General features: G+C 55.7%; 1 protein-coding gene across 1 annotated transcript in view; it reads right to left on the bottom strand.

The window, feature by feature from the left end:
- Positions 1-22,118, bottom strand: part of TMEM132C (transmembrane protein 132C) — a 290,751-nt gene that overhangs the window by 19,214 nt on the left and 249,419 nt on the right. The window contains exon 5 of the mRNA XM_082699860.1: positions 6,123-6,266. Coding sequence (XP_082555986.1) covers positions 6,123-6,266 — 144 coding nt within the window. The remainder of the gene's footprint in view (positions 1-6,122; positions 6,267-22,118) is intronic.

Here is a 22,118-nt window from a genome sequence, read left to right as displayed (position 1 = left end):
CCCAGAGCTTAGCACGGCCCCTTCTGCTGTGCGCAGGCTCCGAGGCGGGGACCGGCCTGTTGCAGAGGACCAGGGCAGCTGGGGGACCGTGTCCGGGAGCCGGCCGGGGCGCGTGGCGCAGGGAGACTACGGCAGCTCAGATCTGCCGGCAAGGTCAAATGAGAAATTCCTGCAAATGCAGGAATTAGCCCAGTGCCTGGTACACGGCGGGCGGGCAAGTCATGCCGGGCCGGGGAGGGGCACCTGCGGAGGGTCGGGCAGACGGACCACCTTAGCCCCAGAAGTGTCTTTACAGGGGCTCTGGTTGTTCCTGTCTGGAGGAGGGGCACGGAAAGAAATTTCCAGAGTGACGGCTTTGAACAGATCAGGCCTGTCTCTCCAGGAGTTCATGCCGAGTCACCGACACCTCGTCCCGGGGAGCCGTCTGCCTCATCTTCCTCCGGTGATGTCACCTGAGATCCCAAAGTGCTGGGGACCAGGACAGAAGGCACGGAGCAGTCCGGTCATGATGGGGCTGGGTGCCCCACGGCTTCTCTCTGAACCCCAGGCCTGGCAGAGCTACCCAGGGTGGGGGGTGGCCGCTCCCTGAACACGGGGCTGTCTCTCTGTCACTGGGGACGAGGAGCAGAGGGTGTAATCGCAGGGGTGTCCAGGCAGCGAGCACGGAAACAGTCCAGCCACATGTTGGATGGGGGCATCTCAGGAGGGGTGTCCTGGGGCCCCTTGGCGATTACCTGCTGGCTTCAACAGCCAACCGCAGGGCCATGTCCTCCTGGGAGAACCAGGGACACAGGCTTGCTAGGAGACTCCCAGAGAAGTCAGACTCCTCTGCTTCCTCCTGGCCAGTGGCTCCTCTGGGGCACGTCACTGCTCTGACTAAAGTCACCAAGAAAAGCCAAGGAAGGAAAGTGATTCACGGACCGGGCTGGAGTGACGCTTTCTCCCGACCCAGGCCACATTAAGAAATGGGAGGAAGGTTCTGGGACGGGGAAAGGTCAGGCGGCAAGGAGTAAGGGTCTGGGAGGGGAGGAGCCCCACTGCAGGCACCTGTTCTCTCTCCTGGGCCCAGCCCTTTCCAGTGGAGGACCTCGAGCCCGCCCATCAGTGGGAGGACGGCACGAAGCCCCGCCTCTGGCCTCAAGAATAGGGTCATGGACCACAACGGGGGTCTGCCCATCCCCTGGCCGCAGTGGCTGACTCGGGGTGAACCCATGAGCTACGCTGGTGCAGAGGGAATCTCGGGGGCTTTCCGGGCTGCACTAAAGGCATTTGTACGTTTTTTCTGGGATATTCTACATGTAAAAATAAGGTTTTGTAGCCACTTGCAGCCATCCCGGGACAGGACAATGTGTCTCAGAATTCAATCAGCACAAAAGAGACAGAAAGTCAAAAATGAAATGTTGGTTCGTTCACGTGGGCCCCGGGGTCCAGCCATTGCTCTCGTGCGGGAACGTCCTCCCTCGGCAGCGGAGACGTCGCCGGAAAGGCCCCGCTGGGCCCCGCGCCCGGCCCCCTGCGGCCCAGGAACGGCTCTGTGCTCCTGGGTCTGCTTTCACTCCGTGGCTCTTGGGGAGGAAGGTGCTTCTCCCAGCACCCTGGGGTGTGAGTGCAGGGGCCAATCTTCCCTCCCAGGGAAAGCCTGCCCACTCTGCCCCGGGGCCCAGGGGCACCACCTACCGCTGCCCACAGAACCACCCCTGGGGCTGCTGCCAAGAACCCAGCTTCCCCAGGACTCGGAGCTTGTGGATCCAAAGCGCCTGCGGTAGAGAGGAAGTTCCGGGCCCACAGGGGCAGCGCCCGGGGAGAACCGAGGCCCCACCCCGCGCGAGGGGACAATGCCCCATCATTGGCCACAGGACACGTCTTTTTTCCGACGACGCTGGCGTGTGGACAGATGGGGACGGCCAGCACTCCGTGGGGGTCACCAGGGCCCTGGGGCGGCTCAGTCACGTCCCCTCCCTGTTCCTGTTCCTGGAGACGTTGTTGCTGGGAAGCTGCTCTTCCTCCTGCTGGACGGACATCCACGCAGACGCTCCCGGAGCGCTCAGCCCGCCCCCCCACATTCGATGCCTGCAAACCCACACTCGGGGTGTTGAGCGCACCCCAGACCCGACTCTCCGCACCGGCCGCTTCCCTTCCCCGGACGCCCACCGGTCAAGGGCACGCCGCGGGCTGCTGCAGGGGAGAGGAGGGAACAGGCAGAACCGTGCACATGCCGGGGCCCCTCTCGGCACAGGGCGATGGACCGTGCTTCTCTGATCGTCCACGGGGAAAAAGGGACAGCAGGAGTGTGGGTAGGTCCACACTGACCCCGGAGGCCGGACAAATATGCAGGGGTGTGTGTGTGTGTGTGTGTGTGTAGATTTGACAGTTACAAAAATTGTGGTGAAGGAAGTTTGTGTTTCGTGATCTCATGTTTCAAAAATTATTTTTCTATACATGGATACGCATCGATATTGTCAAGAGAGATGTGTAAGAAACGCTCGCCGAGCTGCTTTAATAAGAGACCACATACCGTAGGATTCCATTTCTATGAAATGTCCAAAAAAGGCAAATCTATAGAGACAGAAAGTAGATTAGTGGTTGCCCAGGGCTAGGGGTGGGGATGCGGAGTAACGGCAAATTGGGGGACAAAAATATTCTAAAACTGGGTCATGGCGATGCTTACCCAGCCCAGGAAGTTCACTAAGGTATCGCTGAACTCTACCCACAAAGCGAGCTGCAAGTCTACTTAGTTTCGCCACAGCGTGCCTAGCACGTGGGCCCGCAGCCCCCAGTGTCCCTCCCGGGGCTGTCGAGGGGATGCCTGAGCGGACCTCAGAGCTAAGTCCTTCCCATGTGAGGGCTACTACGTCAAGTCCTTTTTGTGATTGATGAAACTTGGTAATCGTCACAGTGGCCTTCTGGACTAGGGACTATGACGGTCCCCACTTTCCGAAGGAGACCGGGCTAGGGAGAGGATGTACGAATTGCTCAAGACTGCAGAGCTCTGGACGGCGAGGTTGCGAAGGCTTTGGAAGATTTCTCCATGGTTCTCTTGCATATCCTACAAGCAAAGCCTCTATTGCCTTTGTCTGAATGCTGTTTTTCAAGGGTGTCCACCTAACGAGCAGCCTTGGAAGGCAGAGACAGGGTCCCCTTAAAAAGCAGAGGGCAGGCATGCTTGTGGCCAAGCAGGAGAGAGACACACCCTCTCTCTCTCTCTCTGGGGTGAAGGACAGGTGGGCTTTTTGCCTCAGTCCTGGGCTGCTCTGACCAGGCGTCTTGGGTGTTCATGGCTCCCACGGTTCTGGAAGGTGGACGTCTCAGATCAAGGGGTCAGCCTGGTCCAGTCTGCAGCCCGTTATTAAGAACTTGGGCCCCCAACCCCCAGGGATCTTCTCTCACAACCGAGCCTGCATGCACAGGTGTCCCTGGCGCGGCCCCGGGCATGACCCCGTGGGGAGAAGAACTCAGGCATCTAGGGCAGGGGACGTACACTGGCCGCACTCCGTCCCCGACCAGGGGTCGCTTCTTCCAGCAGCAAACTAGGGCGGCTTGTTTTGCCCACTTGTGCCCAGGGAGGATGTCAAAGCCTTCGGCATCGTCTATAGAACTCAGCTCCGTCCAAATCCAGACCCTCCTGCACCTGCCACACGTTCCCTCCCCGCCCCTCTCCACGGCACCCCGAGCTGTGTCCCACTACCTCGGCGAGTATCGCTGACGTCATTAGACCCCGAACCACGGGCTGAGTCTGCGTCCTGGGGATGGCGTCCAAGTCCGCCCAGACGCTCCCACATCCCCGCCCCCCCCGCCCCCCCCGGCTTCTGCTGACCTGGGATGACCCGTTGCTTCGTCAGCAGCCCGGGGCAGCGACTCCAAAGTCGTTCCAGGTGGCGATTTTTAGTTCGGATACATTTGTTTCTCTAAAGATACTGACCCCATTCCTGGAAACGCTAGTATATTCCTGGAAATACCAGGAATACTAGCTTTCTCTCTTCCTTCTCTCTAAAACGGTCGTAAGTGACGACTCCATGAGAAACTCATTTAAGATGAGCTAAAGGTAGCTACACCAACAACTACAGTGAAACTTGTTTCTGGGGATTTTGTCGGCTCATGGACGGACTTTTTAACCCCTGTAGAGAAGCTGTCTGTGTGAACGTGTCCTTTCAAAGGGTCACACTTCCTTACTAGGGGTCCTGGCTCTTAGGGGATCGGTTGTTAAGACCAATGGTTGCCAAGGACAGGGTGTGTGACTGTGGCTGGGGCAGGACAGGCTCCAGATCAAACCAAGGGGCTCCTCCCCACCTTGGCCTCGCCAGGAATGTGGGGTGATTGGGCCACAAGGAAGTGGGGTGATGGTCCAGCCAGAAACAGAGCAGGCTTTCCTCAGAGCACTGGTTCTCTAACACACAGACAGTCCCCAGCAAAGAATTACCAGGCACAAAATACCGGCAGAGCCGACATTACGAAATCCCGCCCCGGTGTTGAGATCTTTGTGTCCAGTGGAGCAGCCACTGGCCACGGCGGCCAGGGGGCCCTGGAGTGGGGTCAGGTTGGACACGTGCCCTATGTGTGCATACGCAGTGGATTCGAAAGACTGGGTGCCAAAAAGTAATGAAATGTTGCATTCATCATTTTTATATCGATTGCATGGGAAATGACCACGGTTTTCATATGACGGGTTAAATACCTGCATTTAAAACAATTAGCTTCACTGTCCTTCCTTTTCTGAGTGGGACCACTGGAGACACTGAAACCACGTGTGTGGCCCACATGGCTTCTCCTGGACAGTGTGGCTCAGCACTTCCTCCCCTCCCCCTCCTCCTGCAGGCCTCTCGGGTCTTCTGTAAGCCACTGTGGGTTTGGGACCACCAGTCCTCATCAGTCACTCTCGGGGGAATTAGGAAAAAGCGTCTCTTCCTTGAGATGCTGCCTACAATAGTCAGGAAGGGGCAAGAACATCCTGGTGTGGCTGGGGTCCCTTGCTGCCACCGGGAGGCTATCACGACCCGGTCAGCTTGCATGCCACCCTCTGCCCAGTGCTCCGAGAGTGATGGGCGGTCGGAGCCGAGCGGGGCTGCGGTCTGCAGGGAAGGGTCTTTCCACCCTAACTCCTGCACTCAGTGATTTGTATGGTTCTCTTCGACGACACGTGCCGCTTTTAACCCCAGAGAAAAGACTCTGATGCTCTGTGTCAGACTCCCCTTGAGAGAAAAAACCCATTATCTGCTTGCTTGCCTTGGATCTGTTATGTTTTCTTCTGGGTGTGTTTCCAGGACTACAAAACATATGGAGAAAGACCAAATGGTTCATTTGGGCTTGGAACAGCCCGCATGCTCTCTTATTCCTTGAACAAGCATTGTGGGCACATCACAGAGAATATTGGCGGGAAAGACCAAGAATTAGGGTCATTCCACCAAGAAACTTAGTCTCTAGAGCAGGGCTTGTCTAGGGAAACTTTTCCCTGGAAAGGCGAATGAAGAGTTGTGTTAGTTTTGTAGGTCATCACGGGACCCTCCTGCAGTCATGCAAAAGCCATCACAGACAATACAGAAATAGGTTTGAACGGCCATGTTCCAATAAAACTTTATTTACACAACAGAGGAGGGGGGCCGGATTCGCCTCACCATTCATGATCTGCCCTGTCGGTGGTTCCAACAGCTGCCCATGGGCCGGACTCACATTGCAGATGTATTTTTTGCCCATGAATGAAAATTATAATTGGTTGCCCATGGGGGAACACAAGCAATCTTTACATAAAATCCAAATCTGTAGTTTCTTTTGAGAAGACAGCAATACTGACTCCCAGGTACTCCCAGCCACACTAGCAGTAGCCGAGGATGGGCCATCCTTCTAGCCCAGGGCGCGCCTGGCTTACTACTGCCTGTCGCCTTCTTGCTTCTTCTGTGTATTCAGGGTTTGAACCTCAGCCCAAAGCATACTCGATGAATACCGGGTTGGGAGTGATGCCAGTACGCAACATCGAAATGGAAAAATTTAGTGGAGTGACTGGAAGTGTGGTGTTTGTAAACCCACCAGCTGAACTGCTCATTTCTGGGCAGGGGACGAACCTTCCCAGCGAATGAGGTGCTCAGCGGAAGTTCCCATCCGTCCAAGCAGGTGAGCAGCGGGGCGCTTACCTTGATGACGTTCTCGTCTGTGGACTTGCACTCCACCGACTCCGAGATATCCGTCACAGCGCTGTTCTCCTCCACGGAGACCACCCTGATGGGCAGGGATACCATCTTCCCCGTGAGTATGGCGGTGTTCAGAATTTCCGTGTCCTGGCAGAGGAAGCAGACGTACCTGGGTCAAGGGAGCAAGTCAGTGCTCTGGAACACTACCGGGAACCTTCCAAAGTGTTTGCCAGGTGGTCCTTTTCCAGAACCTGATGGCTTAGCCCTCCCCTTGGGCAAAGAAAGGCCGTTCTTGGGGATCATTTTCCAAGAACATTTAACAATTTAGTTTTACTTAGGATCATCTTCGTAGTGACCCACTGCAATGACTATCAGCTATTTTTTTCTTCCTTTGCCGAGACCGAGGGGAGGTGATGTTATCGGTCGGGTTTGGGTTGTAGGCAGCAGAAAGGAACTCCGTCTAGTCTTAGCAAGGTGTGGCGGTCGTTGGAGTAACGCGCCTCCCCACCCCGAAGCCCGAGCTCTAATCTCTGGAACTGGGGAGTCTATTCTGTTACGTGGTCTAAGGGCCTTTGCAGTTGTGATGCAGGGATGGATCTTGAGACGGGCAGACTGTCCCGGGCAATCTGAGGCAGACCCAACGGAATCATGAGAGCCCTTCATAGGAGGTGACCACGAGGGTCAGAGGAAGAGGGCACAAGGCGGGTAACGAGGCAGGGGTCAGGGGGATAAGATCACGACCTGGGGGATGTGGGGGGCCCCCAGGGTCTAGAAAAGGACCAATCCTTGCCTACGGCCTCCAGAGGGAACCCAGCCCTTCTGACTCCTTGATTTTAGCTTTGTAAGACTCACTTCTGATTTCTGATGCCCAGAACTGTAATATATTAAGTTGGGATTCATCTGGTATGGAAGTAGGGAACTAACACCAGTTCTTATGAGCTGGGTCCTGGGCAGCTCCCAGGGTCACAGGAAAAGTCGCAGCAGGCCTCGGAAAAGCAGGCCCCTGACGTGCTTCCAGGACACTGAGAACCGGGAAGTCGGGGAATGGGGTGAACCGCTTCAGCCATTTCTCTTCTGCGTCCCTCTGCTGAGGAGCTACATTCTGGGGGTGGAGGGGGAGAGGGCAGTCTGGTTGGTCTCGCGGGGGCTCAGTGCCCAACCCTTGTCCAGGGGAGGATGGCCTCCCTGTGACTCTCGGAAGAAGAGGGAGTGAAGAGAGTCCCGGCCAGCAAACCGGAGCCGATGTCTGCTCCAAGATCAGTGAGTCAGTCACTTTGATCCCCCGATGCCCAGGATTGCTAGACCTTGGTGACGGACGCTGGACCGCCGGTGCCGTCTTTCACGCAGACTTTTATGCAAACCGAAGGCTCTTTCTCCACTGCCCGTGGGAGGCCTTTCCATCGCAGCTCGGGGACTTCGGCTCATTCGGTTCACACCCAGATCGTGCAATACCATTAGCATCGCGTCTCCCTCCCAGGCAGGGATGTTCCAAGTGATGAGAGTCTCTTTTCTGTCTGGAAGCCCTTTGGTCATTCTTCCCTTTAGGGTCTAATGAAGATTAAAAATAAAAAAGGTCTGTGGCTTTGGGACGTCCGTCCGCGCCTTTTACCTCTGGGTCAGTTCATTCCAAAATCTGGCTCCAGAAACACCGCTCCTCTTTGAAGCCGGAGTTGTAAGGAAAGAGATTTCCTCGCTTCTTTCTCCAGGGAAGCAACGGACCCAGAAATGACCCTTGGCATTAAACAGGCGCACATCTGAAAGAGTCATCAGTTACGAGCAGAGTCCCAGCCTCTCTCTGAGGCTGCTGCCCGCCTGCCTGCGGTGACACAGCCCTCTGCCGGGGCTCCTCCTGGGTCCGCAGGATTCCCAGCGCTGGGACTGCAGCCTGGTGGCTCTCACACTGGCCATTCCCGATGCTAAGAATACCACGGAAATTCCCCAGTCCATTTCCAGGTTCATTACAGGTAATGCGCTCAGAGCTCAGTCTCTACATTTTCTCTCTCAGAATGGTCTTTGGCTAATGGCTTCATTAAGCCAGCAAGCTCCCTCGTGGGTTAATTGTGATTAGGTTCCTAATGGTCATTGCAGGTACACACACGCACACACGCTCCCCGCCCCCACTCGCTAACACTTCCGGGCCCTAAACGGAATCGCGTCCAGATTCAGACTGGGTGGACATGGTAGGGGTCTCCCCGGCCACCCAAAATTCCAGGAGCAGAGAATTAACTGTCACGGAGATTCCAAATGGATAGAGGAAGCTTTGGCGGGGGGGCTCAGTGGCTCAGACTGAGTAAGCGTCCCTGTTTGAACTGCAGATGCGGGGGCTTAGGGCTGTGGGCTCGGCTGGAGAGGCGCTGGGGAGTGGGTCACGTGCTCAGTGTCCTCTGGGGGTCCCTCCAGATCCACTCTGCCCTGCGCTGGGTCCCACAAGGCTGACCCATGTGGACAAAGCTACAGGTCCCCTGCCTTCTGGCTTCTGGCCACCTTGGGAAGGTGTGTTTCATGCACAGAGTCTGTGTGGCTGGCAGGAGCTACGTGACTAATTCTGGCTGACACGGCGTGGGTCACTGCTGGGCAAGGACAGTTACCCACATTCCTCGAGGGACTTTTCTCGAGGCAGAGTGACCGGAAGTATTCCAGACGGCAGCTGCTGCGACAGCCTGGGGCTCTGAGCTATGAGCGAGGACCAGCCCCGGGTATAGAGTCTGAGCAAGAAGTAAGAACAGGGCACCTGGGTGGCTCAGTCGGTTGAGCGTCTGACTCTTGGTTTCAGCTCAGGCCCCGATCTCAGGGTCGCTGGGCTCTGTGCTCAGAAGGAAGCCTGTTGGAGATTCTCTCCCTCTGCTCCCCCCTACTCTATGTGCTCTCTCTGTCTCTCAAATAAATAAATTGCACCCCTCCTTTTATTAAAGAAGTAAGAGTGAATCTGGAGAACTTGGGCAAGTTTGTCACTGTCACACACCCTCCTTCCTCCGGACACGAAGGGAGACCTTCTGATGACACAGGAGGCACAGGCAGCGGGAGTAAGTTCAGTTTTGAACGTTTTTACTTCAGGTGTCTGGTTACTGCACCTATAACCACATAGCCAGCATGCAAGGGCATGTTTTGATACTGGTTTTTGTCACCCATGCCCCCCCACTCCTGATGAGCTGGATGCTTGTTTTAGCTGTCTAGGTTAGACGTGGGGTTTCTGGAGGTTGGGATCTGCGAGTGCTGCGGACTGAATTGTGCCTCTGATCCCAAAACTGTATACTGAAACCCTAATCCTCAGTGTGACTATATTTAAAAGTAAGAGGTATCTTGAAAGGGATAATTAAGGTGCTGTGGGGCTGTAGGGTGACCCCAAGCCTGCAGGACTCGTGTTCTTTTAAGAATAAGAAGTGACACCAGGGATGCAGTTGTCTGCAAGTCAAGGAGAGACCTCGGGAGAAACCAAGCCTGCCGACACCTAGATCTTGGACTTCCAGCCTCCGGAACCGTGAACCCTGTTGATGAAGCCCCCGCCTGGGGTCGTGTGTAACCCCAGAAGCCGGTCCTGTGCCTTAACACAGCCCTGGACACTGAATAACAAAGTGGGGCCAAGACTTGTCCTCTCTCAGGACCTTGAGAAGCAGTTTGTGCTATGACGAAGAAAGGGCTGAAATCGTGGGATTACAGAAGGCAACAGAAAACGCTGCGGAAGCAGGAGAACAGAGAGAAATGCAGGCTTGGGCTGGACACATCGGACAGGTCTGGCAGGAGACGACGTGCGTCAGGCCCCAGTGACCCAGGAGAGGGGACGCGGGGATGGAGGGAAACTTTCCTAGAATCAAAGTGTGTGGTATGCGTGTGCATGTGCATGTGCCTGTGCGCATGTAGGGGTGGTGTGGGCGTGCATGCGTGTGTGCGTGTGCAGTGAGCATGGGCACGCCTATACGTGAACTGACACAGTTCAGTCCTTTTCAGTCAAGGCTAATTCAGTGTTTAGATGAGATGCCATGGACATCTCATTGAAATGCATACGACTGTCCCATGTTCAGGAGCCTACCCAAGCCCCCGACCTGGGACTCAAGGGAGTGTCTCCCTGCAGAGCTGGTGTCCCCTGCTTGCCGGCCCTGGCTGCCCTGAAAGCAAGTCCATCGCCCCGTTTCCCAGCCACCCCAGTTTGACAGAGGCAAGACTCCGGGAGACATTTCCTCTCTCCAGCTCTGGGGGTTCCCCGCCCTCCATCTCCTTCTACCACAGTCCTGTTCTACTGAAAAGAATCAATAAAGTTGGGGGACCCTAAATCACTGTCATTTCAAATTTGAAGAAAGCCCGAGGCTTCGGAGAAAACATGTTTTGTTGTGTGAGGTGCCCTCATAAATGTTAATTGCTTTGGCTGTTTCCTGTATTTTTACAAATTGTATTTTCAATTTTTAAATAAAGACAGATTCTGGAGTGTGAAACAGACGGAGGGGTGTGCATTGATCCCGGCGACGCTCTCGGGAAGGACAAGGGGGGACACATGGATACACCCAGCGGTGGCCAGCCATGGCCCGCAGACCGATACCAACCATGTGAGGGGACTGAGTGCAAGGAGACGCATGGAAGGCCACACGGTGCTGGGTCCCATCCACGCGAGAGGTCCAGGACAGCAAATCTGTGCAGATGGAAGGTCGCCAGCAGCAGCGGGGGAGGGGAAGGCGCAGCGACAGTTCAAAGGGCAGGAGTCCAGTCTGTAGACGATGGAAACCTTCTGGGACCGGGTAGCCGTCGTGGTATCGTTTTGTGAATGTCCTGAGCACCACTCAATCACGGACCTGCAGACGGCGACTTTGATGGCACGTGGTCCGTCTCTCAGCACAGAAGGAGGAAGGAAAGCAGAACCACGGGAAGGCCGTGGCCAGGGTCACATCTAGCTTGGCCCCAGGCGAGCCGCCAGGCCTCCAATGAGCACCCGGTCCCACTCAACCACAGGTGACGCGCCCAGAAGTGGGATCTGCAGCTCTGAGCAGGACGCCTAGCCTTTAAGCCACCAGTGAGGGTTCAGGACCACGGACAGAACCCGCTGATTGGCCAGAACTTTCCAGACGGAGCAGAAACAACCCCTCTCAAGGCAGATGTCCCTGCGAGCCATGGAGAAGCCTCATTAGTAAAACCCCAGGTCACTTTTGGGGAGCTCTTGCTATGAGCCAGGGGTCTCTCAACACTGTCATTTCTACCCCCAACACACGAAGCAGGTAGTCTCCCTAGCCCCGGTCTGCAGACGGGGAAACAGAGTCCCGGAGCTGATCAAGCGGCGGCTTGTTCAGGGTACGCAGCGCAAAAGGGACCTCAGCAGGTTTGAACGTACGTCTCCAGGGCTGAACCACCTGTTCTGATGGCGTAAGAATCCCAGGAAGGAACGGCCATGAGTCCTGGCTCTGCCCCCTTCCTTGCTATTATTTAAATTCTCCAAGCATCTGCTTCTGGGCTGTGAACCTGGGAATACTTAGTATCGTCGTGAAGATGACCTCTGATAATGTTTACGAGCTGCCTCTCCGGGCTCCGAACAGAGTCCGCGTGGACGGGGAGGGCAGCTGGTCCGCGTGACTGGGAGGGGTGCTGGGCAATCAGCCCACGGAGGCGAGCCCAGCCTCTGCGCCATGTGTGTGCACGGTGTGCGCATGTGTGTAAGGATAGAAGATTACAAATAGGACACGCGTGTCGCATGCATCGAACACGCAAAATCTGGAACAACGGAACGTTACCACGTTTTGTGTTCACTTCATTTTTTTCCTTTTGTAAAGACAGGAAACAGGGCTGACGGCTTTGAACGCTCTCATTTCCTCCAGTCCGGTTTCCGAATATGCTCCCCAGAGGCACTTGCCATCGGGAACTTGACGTCCATCTTTGATGTCTGCGATTTTGAGCTTTTATCAGATTCCCACGTATGTAAAGAAACTACAGCATCGTTCCCTCCATTTACATTTTTCGCAAACGTGTCTTCTATGCCGTTCACGCCAACGTCTTGTATTGGACGTCCTCAGCTCGCTTCTTCATCTCGCGCATCGTTACGTTTTCCCCATCTACCTGTGTCCACCTGGCTGGACCATAGCTCTAGTCTGAGAGCCACATCTGCACGCTGATCTAATTCTGTCTCAGAGAGCAACTGGATGTCCATCATCTGCCTTCTCTCTGGGAGATGGAGAGTTCAGGAAGTTTCACACTCTGCCATGACAGTAAGCTCTCTCTCGTCTACACACGTGTTTGAAATTCCCCAGCACCTCTTTGTACCCGTGGAATTGCTGGGCTGAGCAACACACACGCTTCCCCTTTGCCCTGCCATACCGCCGCTCATGGTCATGTTCTCCACTAAACTCTGAGCAACAGCACGTGACAGTGCCTTCTGAAATTCTTGCCAGCATGTGGGTGCTTATGTGTCAACAGGACCAGGTGACAGTCCCCAGTATTCCTTCAGACACTAGCCTAGGTGCGACTGTGCCGGTAACTTAGCAGACGTGATTCATGCCCGTCATCAGTTGACTATCTGGAAAGCAGATTATGTTAGATAATCTGGTGGGCCTGGTTTAATCAGTTGAAGACACTTAGATGCAAACTTGAGCCTGAGGGTTGTGGCTTCCGTCTGTATGCCAGAGAGACACCTGTGGGTCTATGGATCCGCCTCTCTCCAGATAGAAAGATCTACGTATCGTACATGCCACATGTGTGGTTCCTTCCCTTCGCACTGCTCTGACAGTCTAGAAAATGAGGCAGTGGTGGGTGAGCATGGATGTGATGGACAGGTGCCCCATCTTGCCTTAGACTCCAGGGGACACACCGGATAGGGGCATGAGGATACTCCCCATTTCTATCCAACCCCTGTGCTAGCTTCCAGTAACTCAAATCCAGGCTTCCCTCTTTCCGCCTGTGGCCAGAGAAGCTGTCCACTCCCCTGAAGGGTGGGAGAGGAGCCAGCTGGTCTGAAAACCACATGTTCCCCTCTTGGCTTTGAGGCAGAAGACGTGGAGGGGAGCCTTCCAGCAACACAGGTGCCGACAGACCCAGCATGTCTTGCTGGGATCTCCTCCAACTGCGGACTGAGTGTTTCACCTCTTCCCCAAGGAAGGCAGCTCAGAGGGGACCAGATTAACGGGAAGTCTGCCGTTTACTGATTCATCCTCGACACTGGGGTAGAGACGGCAACTGTGTGCTGCTTCTTAGAATGGATTTTTAAAAATTTATGTAATTAACTTAAACATTTGCAGGAAGGGAAGGTTGCAAATACAACCTTGCACACACATTTCCCAGGATGTTAGATTTTGCAGACCAGTCGACAAGATCAGGGGCCAAACCCCGCCCTCAGTCTGCTTTTATATAGAGTCAAGTGCCAGGAATGACTATTGAGTTTGCTGAAGCATTAAGAACATGTAACGGACACTGTATGTGTCCCTGTACAGCTTAAACTGCTCGCTGTCTAGCCCTTTCAGGAAAAAACGATGCCTATCCATGGACAAGGAGATCATTTTCCTAAAATGAGGGGCTCTCAGTGCATCTCCTGGGGGCCTCTCCAGTTCCCGTCCAATTCCTCTGGAGGTCAAGTCCTTCTGCTTCGCTGGACCGATGGGGCCGGCATCCCTGTGGATGGGAACTCCTGATGGCTTTGTAACCTGCTGTCCTGCACTGGGTCCCCAGCCGGACATCAATAGCTATCCCACAGCTTTACCTGCTCTGGACTTTGTATGTCTGCTGTGCAATTACCAGCACTGGTGCAGGAGTCCCGGGTGCTCTGGACGCAGGAAAAGCATTGCGCCCACGGAAGAGCAAGGACTTGTGCTGGGCCCGAAGGACGTTTGAATGGCAGCTGTTTTTACAGGTGGATCATAATTCGCGGTAGTGGTTATTTTTGTGGTATTTGCTTCCCTGCATGGTTTTGGCTCTTGGGGGGGTGGGATATGTTTACCCAAATAATAGGAAGATCCTTCATCTGACCCTTCCAGACATCAGCGTGGAAGACAACATTACAAATGACCGGTCCCAGAGGAAAGATGGAGAAAGAAAGTCAACAATGTCTTTCTCCAGGTCAAATGGAGCGTGGTCTGTTGACAAAGCACGCCAGGGGGTTACCAGAGGCACCCTCCTGGCAGCCGGATGGCGCGCTGGCTCAGGCAGCAGACTCTCGGGAGATCAAAGGTCCAAGTTTGGAAATCAAGAAGAAAGTCCATCTGCCAGCATTCGGGGGGCGGAGACCCTCACTGCTCCCATGAACACAAGCTCAGAGCACCCATTTTGCTGTTCGCACACTTGCCGTGTGGCGTTCCAGGTCCTGCCTTCTCTGTGCTTTGTCTTCCTCATCTGTGAAATGGGATAATCGCATTTTCCTCCGGGGACCTCTGAGAACCTGAGGAGAAGGTACGCAAACCCTGTGGTTCAGTGCTCGGTACAAAGAGGGCCCCTACATGAACATTAGCTCCATCCGGGAAACAAAGTCCAGGAGCTGTGACTCTGGATTTCAATGTTCTATGTCACCAGATCAGCCCCGAGCTCTCAGCTGTAAGACGGCACGCATTCAACTGTGACTGAATTGGGAACTAATTTAGCATTGCTTGCAAGTCGATGGAGGACCCGTTTAACTAAGCTTTCAGTTCGATCTGGACAGATCATCAGCAGGACCCCCAGGAGTGGTGGGAATGGGCTTTGCTTACAGGCTGCAGACCCTTGAAGTTGAACCCCAGGGTGCGAGCAAGGGGGAACCTGCAGGTGATGATCCCTCAGTGTATTTGGGGTCTAGGACTGACCTTCCAGGGAGTGATAAAGCTCCCCCTTCCTGAAGTAAAGAAAAAGATCCCCCCCACCGCCCCGCCCACCCCACAATTCATCAGCCTAGCAATGGTGAGGCCAGTCCGGCAGGATAATATGTTGAGAGATTCGAATAGTTGAGACATTTGAGCAGGCAACACGGGCTCCCCAGATTCCCAAGATAGCAGAGCGTTCACAAATATTGACAAAGCATCTTGGCCAAAATCAGGAGAGAAAAGGGGGTTCCCTTGCCCCACCCCTCTGGAGCAGAAAGTCCTCTCTTCTGGTGTTTGGATTGTGGGAGAGGGAGCAAGCACTGGGTCCTGGGTGGTCCTTCTGGGAAGTGGCAAGATGCTGTCTAGTGTGTCTGTGCAGCAACACACACACACACACACACACACACACACACACACAGATGCACACACACATACACACAAGCACACACCACCCTCTGAATCCCAGAAGTGGCCCAGAAAAGACAACGGTGACAATAGAGAAATGAATTGATTTGGTTTGGAGGAAATAAACGTGAATGACATTGTAGCACAAGGGCACTGTTTGCCACTTGGCACCCATTCTCCTCTTTTTCTTTACTAGCGGAGCTACAATGTTTTGGCGAGTGGGGTGGGGCGAATAGGATGCCGCTAACACACTGAACTGCTCAGTCTCCCTTGCAGCAAGAAGTGATCTGGTGACCCAGTCTTAGCACAGACCTTCTCAAAGTGTGCTGCCCAGACCAGCAGCTGCAGCATCACCTGGGAACTTTAGAAATGCAGAATCTTGGGTCTCATGCTGCACATACTTAAGTCAAAACTCTTGGGGGCAGAGCCCATTAGCCTGTGTTTTAACCATCTCTCCAGGTGCTGCTCAAAGCTTGAGAAGACTTTTAGTGTAAATGTAAGTGGAAATATTACGATAGGAATCTGCTTTGTGGGAGCTGGACTCCATTCTTTTTGTCCCTTTTCCAGCTACCTGGAATACAGATACAATGGCCGGCATGTGAGCAGCCATCTTGGACCACGAGGCAAACCTGGAAATGACAACCACTCCCTGGGCATGATGGGGTAGAGAGATAGAAGAAGACTCAATGTCCAATAACTAAGGAGTGGCCCTGGGCTTAGGTATGTGAGATAAACTTCCTTTTTGTTGTAGTTATTGGTTTTGAGAGTTAGTAAACTCGGGCAAACCTAAGGCTGCTTCGGGTAGATGTTCTTTGCACGCTTGAGCCGATGCACAAAGACTGCTGCTTGCCATACTGGCAGTGGCATTTCTAGTGGGGGAACCATGGGAAGGCCAGGGTGCTCTTGATGGCCTGCACTGGGAAAGGCAGGGGATGGTGCTGTTGTCAATCCTGTCAGCCAAGCGAGGCTAAAAGCAGAGCGTTCTGAGAGCCGGCCTCCAGCAGAGACCAATAATTCACCTGGATTTGCAATAGTGATAAATAAATAAACAAAAATAAAAGACTCCAAAAGCGTTCTCATTTTCCCAAATCAAGGCATCCTAGTTAAAATGATGCCCCGACCACCTAGGAACCAACTGGTATGCTGATTAGTGAGGGTGCCTGAAAGAAGGTTCTGGATTCAGGGCAGAAGAGTCCAGAGACGGGCCATCCGATGAACAAACTGACTCTGTTAGGGGCGAGCAGTGATTTACATAATCCTGGGTGAAGAATATCTTATGTACACACAAGGGCGTTGCGGGGTGTGGAGGGGGGGTCCTCTCAGATGTGATTTTTCCCTCTCACCAGGAGAGAGCAGACACTCAGCTCTGCTGCATGGCCGGGTCTCACGAGCTTTCTCATCAGGAAGGGAAGGGGAAGCTTCTCCCCGGCAGCTTGCGGGCGGCAGGCCTGGTGGCACAGAGCCAGCTGGGACCTGCTGCCTCCTCCCTGCCCATTTCCTAACGAACCGCTCCCCGAGTGCCACATGAAGTTCTGGTAAAATGGATTTTAAGAATCCTCTGGGAGACCCCGGTGGGGAGTGCACAGCGGAGGGGGACGTGGACGCTAACACGCTTGCGGCCGCTCTGAGTCCTCCGGGAGCAGCCAGGGCCCGGAGGTGGAGAGGCCAGAGGGGACCTGGGAGTGTCTCCCCCCTGACGCAGCAGGACCTCTGCCCCCAGCAACGTGTCGGCCCTCCACAAGCAGTCGTGCTCAGCTACACTTCCTCCTCCGCCTGGCTTCCACCACTGTTCCTTCCAGAAATCCTAGCATGCTGCCATGGGGCCCCAGGGAGGGTCTGCGTCCGAGGGCAGGAAGCCTCCCATCCGCCCGCACCCCGTCCCTGGGCAGAGCGCAGAGAGCACGCTGGGGCTGACCAGGAAGACCCTGTAAGGCCGCGGATCCTGTCGGACTATTTATGGGGTGCCTGAGAGGTCAGGGGGCACACATTCAGCATCCCGAGAGATTGGGTGTAGTCCGTGAGGTTTTAGGGCTGCTGCTTCAAGTGCTACACATGGGGCACCTGGACTGCAGGAAGGTGCTCTCTGACCAGCCGGCGGTGGAACAGGGGATCCTGCCTCCCCTCCCACGGCTTTTGGTGCCTCCTGCCGTGTAGACACCCGGCTTCCGACTCTGCCTCCATGGCCACTTGGGCCCTCCCTGTGCATGTCTGTGACCAGGTCTCCCTTCCACCCTGCAGACATGGGTCATCGTGGACAAGGGCTTCCCAGTGACTTCATCTGGAACTGATGACATCGGCACAGACCCCATTCCAAGGAAGGGCACATTCCAGGGCATCGAGGGTGAGGTCTTCCACCACCTCCTTCTGGGGGTATGAACCCCCGGGACGCCGCTCCGTCCTCCTCGGAGAACATCTGTGTGGATCTTTGCCACATTTGACCTTCATATGGCAGAATAGAACACATTACTGTTGCCATGGTGGGTGAAACTGAGGCCCAGAGGACTTATACTCAAACCGTCCCGCCTCCTGACAGCCAAGCCCCCTTCCGTGAGCTCCTTCCTTTTGCAAACGGCCCCTCTGGGCGCACACTCAGCCTGGATGTTAGCACCGTCATCAGTGGTGAAAACACCAACCCCCCACAGCCACATCGTGGTTCGGAGTCTTTCCGGGCTGCTCCCAGCACCTCTGCACGTCCTGCTCTAGTCACTCCCTCCAACAACCTGGAGAGGCAGGTATTCTGACGCCCTGACCTTGGAGGTGGGGATCCGCGGGGCTGTGGGAAGGGGGGTCTGCTGTCCAGGAAGGCACAGCGGGCAGGTGTGCCTCTGGGGGAGAGGCGGCCCCTACCCCCGCCGACACCTGCTCCCAACGTGACTTCGAGAAAGCAAATGCATACATTAAACCTTTCAGGAAAGTATCTTAGAAAACTCTATGACTCATAATAGTATATACATATAAATTATACATGGAGATATGACTCGCACTCGACACCTCTCTGGCCGCAGACAGACCACCTGCATCTAGTTCCCGAACATCCCCCCCCCCCCCAGAGGAAACCCCGCGCCCCTTCGCCGTCCCTCCCCAGCCTGGGTGGGGTCGCCTGTGACCGGCTTCTCTCCCTGGCCGCCACGTTTTCGAGGGGCACCCGTGTTGTAGCGCGTCAGCACCACAGTCCCTTTCGCACCCACAGCCTCCCAGGGCGAGGACAGAACACGGTTCGTGAATGACCACTCGCCCCCCGACGGGCATCGGAGCCGTCACGAGAGGCCACTGCTGGGGAGCACTGAAGCACACGGTTTCTGTGGGACAGGGGTTTGCATTTGCACCTGGGGTGGGGGGTGCAAAGCTCCTTCTTAGGACCAGGTGACGGGCCACGCTCTTCCCTGGGACTAAGAATCTTTAACTCTTCTGCCCTCAAGGAGCCAGCAGGAGCTGGAGGACTTCTGGCTCCCCGTTCCTCTCGGAACCCTTTCCTGAACGCCGTGCGACCCACTTCTCTGGCATCGGGGCAGAGGAAGGTCATTTCGGGGGTCCCTTGGTCAAGCAGCCGAGGCCGTGGAGGGCCATGCTCCGGGGCCACGGCTGGGAGGGCAGATGTTGACCAGCCGATGGGGGCTCACCCCGGGGCGCCCCGTCCCCACCCCGACAGGCACGCGGGCGGCAGCTCCCTCTTTCTTCCGTGAATGCAGCTTCTTGTGACTCAGAACGCCATGTCCCGAGCCCGCACGTTCCTAGACGGTGTGTCATTAATTACAGCCCCCGCCTGCGCTGCCTTTCCAGCTGCATCTTAACGAGCGACCCCTCCTCGCTGACCCTTTGTCAGCACAGGCGTTCTTTGTTGGCGCCCGCGCCCCTTCCGAGTCTTGAAGCGCGGATCAATGGGGTGTTGTGGAGCGAGCTTGTCTCACTTCCCATCTCGGGGGAACAGGAAAGGGTCCTTGTATGGGATGTGCACAGTCTGCTCCTGGCACAGACCCTACCCCACGGCCAACAAGGGCCCCCTTTGATGTGCGGGGAGGATGGTGCTGGCTTCAAGCATTAGCTAACCTATGTGGCTGGGCCATATTTCAAGACAGCCTAGTCTCCGCACAGCACACGGGGGGAGGCCCTTAAAGCTGAATGAGATCATGTCCGTGCTCTGCTCCAACCTCCCCCCCGCTTCCCACCTTCTTCAGAGCCAAAGCCAAAGTCCCCGGGACAGATGTAGACCCCTGGCACCTCCTTGCCTCCCTCTTCGTCCTCTCCCCCACCCATGTGCCTCCCAGCCACCACGGCCTCCGCTGTGCCTTGAACGTGACCCAGTCCTCGCATGGGCTGTTCCTTCTGCCCGGCACGCCGTTCCCCCAGATGTTTGCATAGCCCCATCCTTGCCCTCGCGGGGGTCTTTGTTCAGACGCAACCTCCCCACCCTCCCCCATTCCCTGCTGGGCTCCCCAGGGCTCTGACCAAGAGGGAGTCTGCCTCCCTGAGTCGGCCTCCCAGGGCCCAGGCGTGTGGCTTTTCAACGAGGACAGCTGTGCGAAGCACATCAGTCACCAAAGCTAACAAGGCTCGTTCCCGAGCTAAGCTACCGCAGGCCCGTGTCCCCGCCAGCACTTACCCCGGGGGAGAAACAGACTCACAATAGTAAGCCATTTAGCAGATCAATCCTGGGGAGTAGCAACTTGTCTCCAACAGCAGCAGAGAGCAAATTTCCCTCCCTCCCCGAGGATGCATGCGAACAGCTCCGCGGGCTGGTGGGAACAGACCAATCATTCTGGTTCTGTCTCTACAGGGAAGCCCACCTCCCACCTCATTTACTTCTGATTCATTCACGGGGCACACGGGGAGGCTGGCGTCCAACTTCACTTATCCATCAATTTACTTCCAACACGAGATGGAGATTCCATTCCAGAACGCTCATTCAAAACAAGAAAACAATTCAATTTAAGAAGGCACGCGTCTCCGGAAGGTCCAGCTCTGTAACCGAGTTATTAAACGGGACTGTCCTTTGGGATGGCACGTGGACTCTGTGGCGTCCACCTCCCTGAGAAAGGTCACATTTTTACAACGTAGCCAAGAACGGAGGCAGTCGAGAAACACGGACTATTTCTCCAAAGCTGGGGCATCTGTTCTCTGTGTGCTTGCATCAGGTCGGCATGGAGAAACACTACTGGGGGGCGAGGGTGTCCTGCCCCAGCAACATGATGGAGGAGGCGGACGTGCCGGCAGCCCCCGGGCTCCTTCTGCTCCTACGATTCCCTCTCCTACCAGGAGCCCACACACACCCTGTGTACATCCTTCCCTCCGGCCTCTCCCTTTCCTGAGCTCCTGGGAAGAACGTGTGTCCCAGACCCCTTGCAGCCAACACAACGTGAGGGCAAGTGAGGCGCGTGCCTTCTGGGTTGAGCCGGGTAGGAGTGTGCCACTCTCTGCTTTCTCTCTCTCCCTGGTTGGGGTGAGGTAGCGTGGCGGGCAGCGTGCGTGGTGTGGGTCAGATCCCCGAGTCACCAGATAGAGGAGAGCACAGGACGGCCCCAGTGGGATTCAGGGGGCTGTGATGGGCAAACTCAGCCCTGTTGACTTGCTGATGCCAGTGCTTCTGCTGTGGAGGGTAGTGGGACACCCGACGGGTCATCCCGAGAAGCCAGGTGCGCTGTGCACATGTGGACGAGAGAGCTTGCCAGTGGACCCCCCCTACATTCAAGCACGGTGGACAGAGCTAAAGGGTTGCCCCCCACCAGCGGTTCTGGGTTTTCAGAAAGAACCACAGACCCAGAAAGTTCCTGCATCCCTGTGCCCCGTTCATTCCACTGAAGCTGTTGGCACAGGGGACCGCTTTCCCCTCGAACACGGCCTGGCCACACCCATCAAAACCCCATGAGCCCCACGTGGCCATCGTGACGAATCAACCATGGAGCATCTGCAAGGAAATAGTGGAGGAAACCACGTGGCAGGCTCCGGTGACGCACAGTGGCCCGGCGTGGGTGCCGGCAGCTCACGTGGGCACACTGGCCACGGCACACACCGGGCTCCGAGCAGAACGGCGTTTAGTCCCTGGGAACTGCTGATTGCTCCAGAGCCCCGCTGAGGTGAAAGGCGCCTACTGTAAAATTTAACCATTTTTACCTGTGCAATTTGAGGACTTTCAGAGACTTTACCCAGTGAAGAGCCACGGCCACAACAAGCGTTAGCCCGTTTCCACCCCGCCGAAGGTTCCGTGTGACATTTCCAACGACCCCCTGCGCCGACATCAGGCCCCAGGCAAACCACCTTTTTTAGAAATCTCACACACACAGCTCCCACAACACGTCGTATTTTGATGCTCAGCTTCTCTGCCCCCAGCTTGCGGGCGCACTGCTACTTTCCCCCTTTTACCACCGGACGGTGGTCTGGTGCCCGGCTCTCCCCCAGCTCCGTCGCGCTTGGCCCAGCTGAGGGAAGTTGTCATTGACTCCGGTGTCTGGCAGTCACGATGCCTCTGCGTCAGGACACCTGCCTACCGGTCTCCTCGTGGGCATGTGCTTTCCCGTCTGCAGACACCGGCGTAGAACTGCGGGCTTGTGAGCATACGCGTGAGCCACCGAACCGCCCTCCAACCGCTGCTTGTCGTTCCACACCCACATCTCATGCACGCACGCTGCCTCAGTTTCCCCGCAGCCATGCGAGCACGGGGCATCCCCCTCGTCTCTGTTTTGGCCGTTCCCCTGAGCGCGAGGCACAATTTCGTCCTGCTTTATATCCTATGCCCCCGTCCCGTGACTGGTAACACCGAGTACTGGAACTCTCCCTAAGACTTCAGATTAAAATGAATGACGACGGTTAAGCCTCGGCTCAAATTCCTCGGACCGTCGCTCGCTCCAACATTATTACATGTAAT

This window comes from Mustela nivalis, assembly GCF_964662115.1.
Source record: "Mustela nivalis genome assembly, chromosome: 14".
NCBI classification, from domain to species: domain Eukaryota; kingdom Metazoa; phylum Chordata; class Mammalia; order Carnivora; family Mustelidae; genus Mustela; species Mustela nivalis.
The sequence above is the reverse complement of the archived record's forward strand: the minus strand, read 5'-3'. Positions and strand labels throughout refer to the sequence as shown.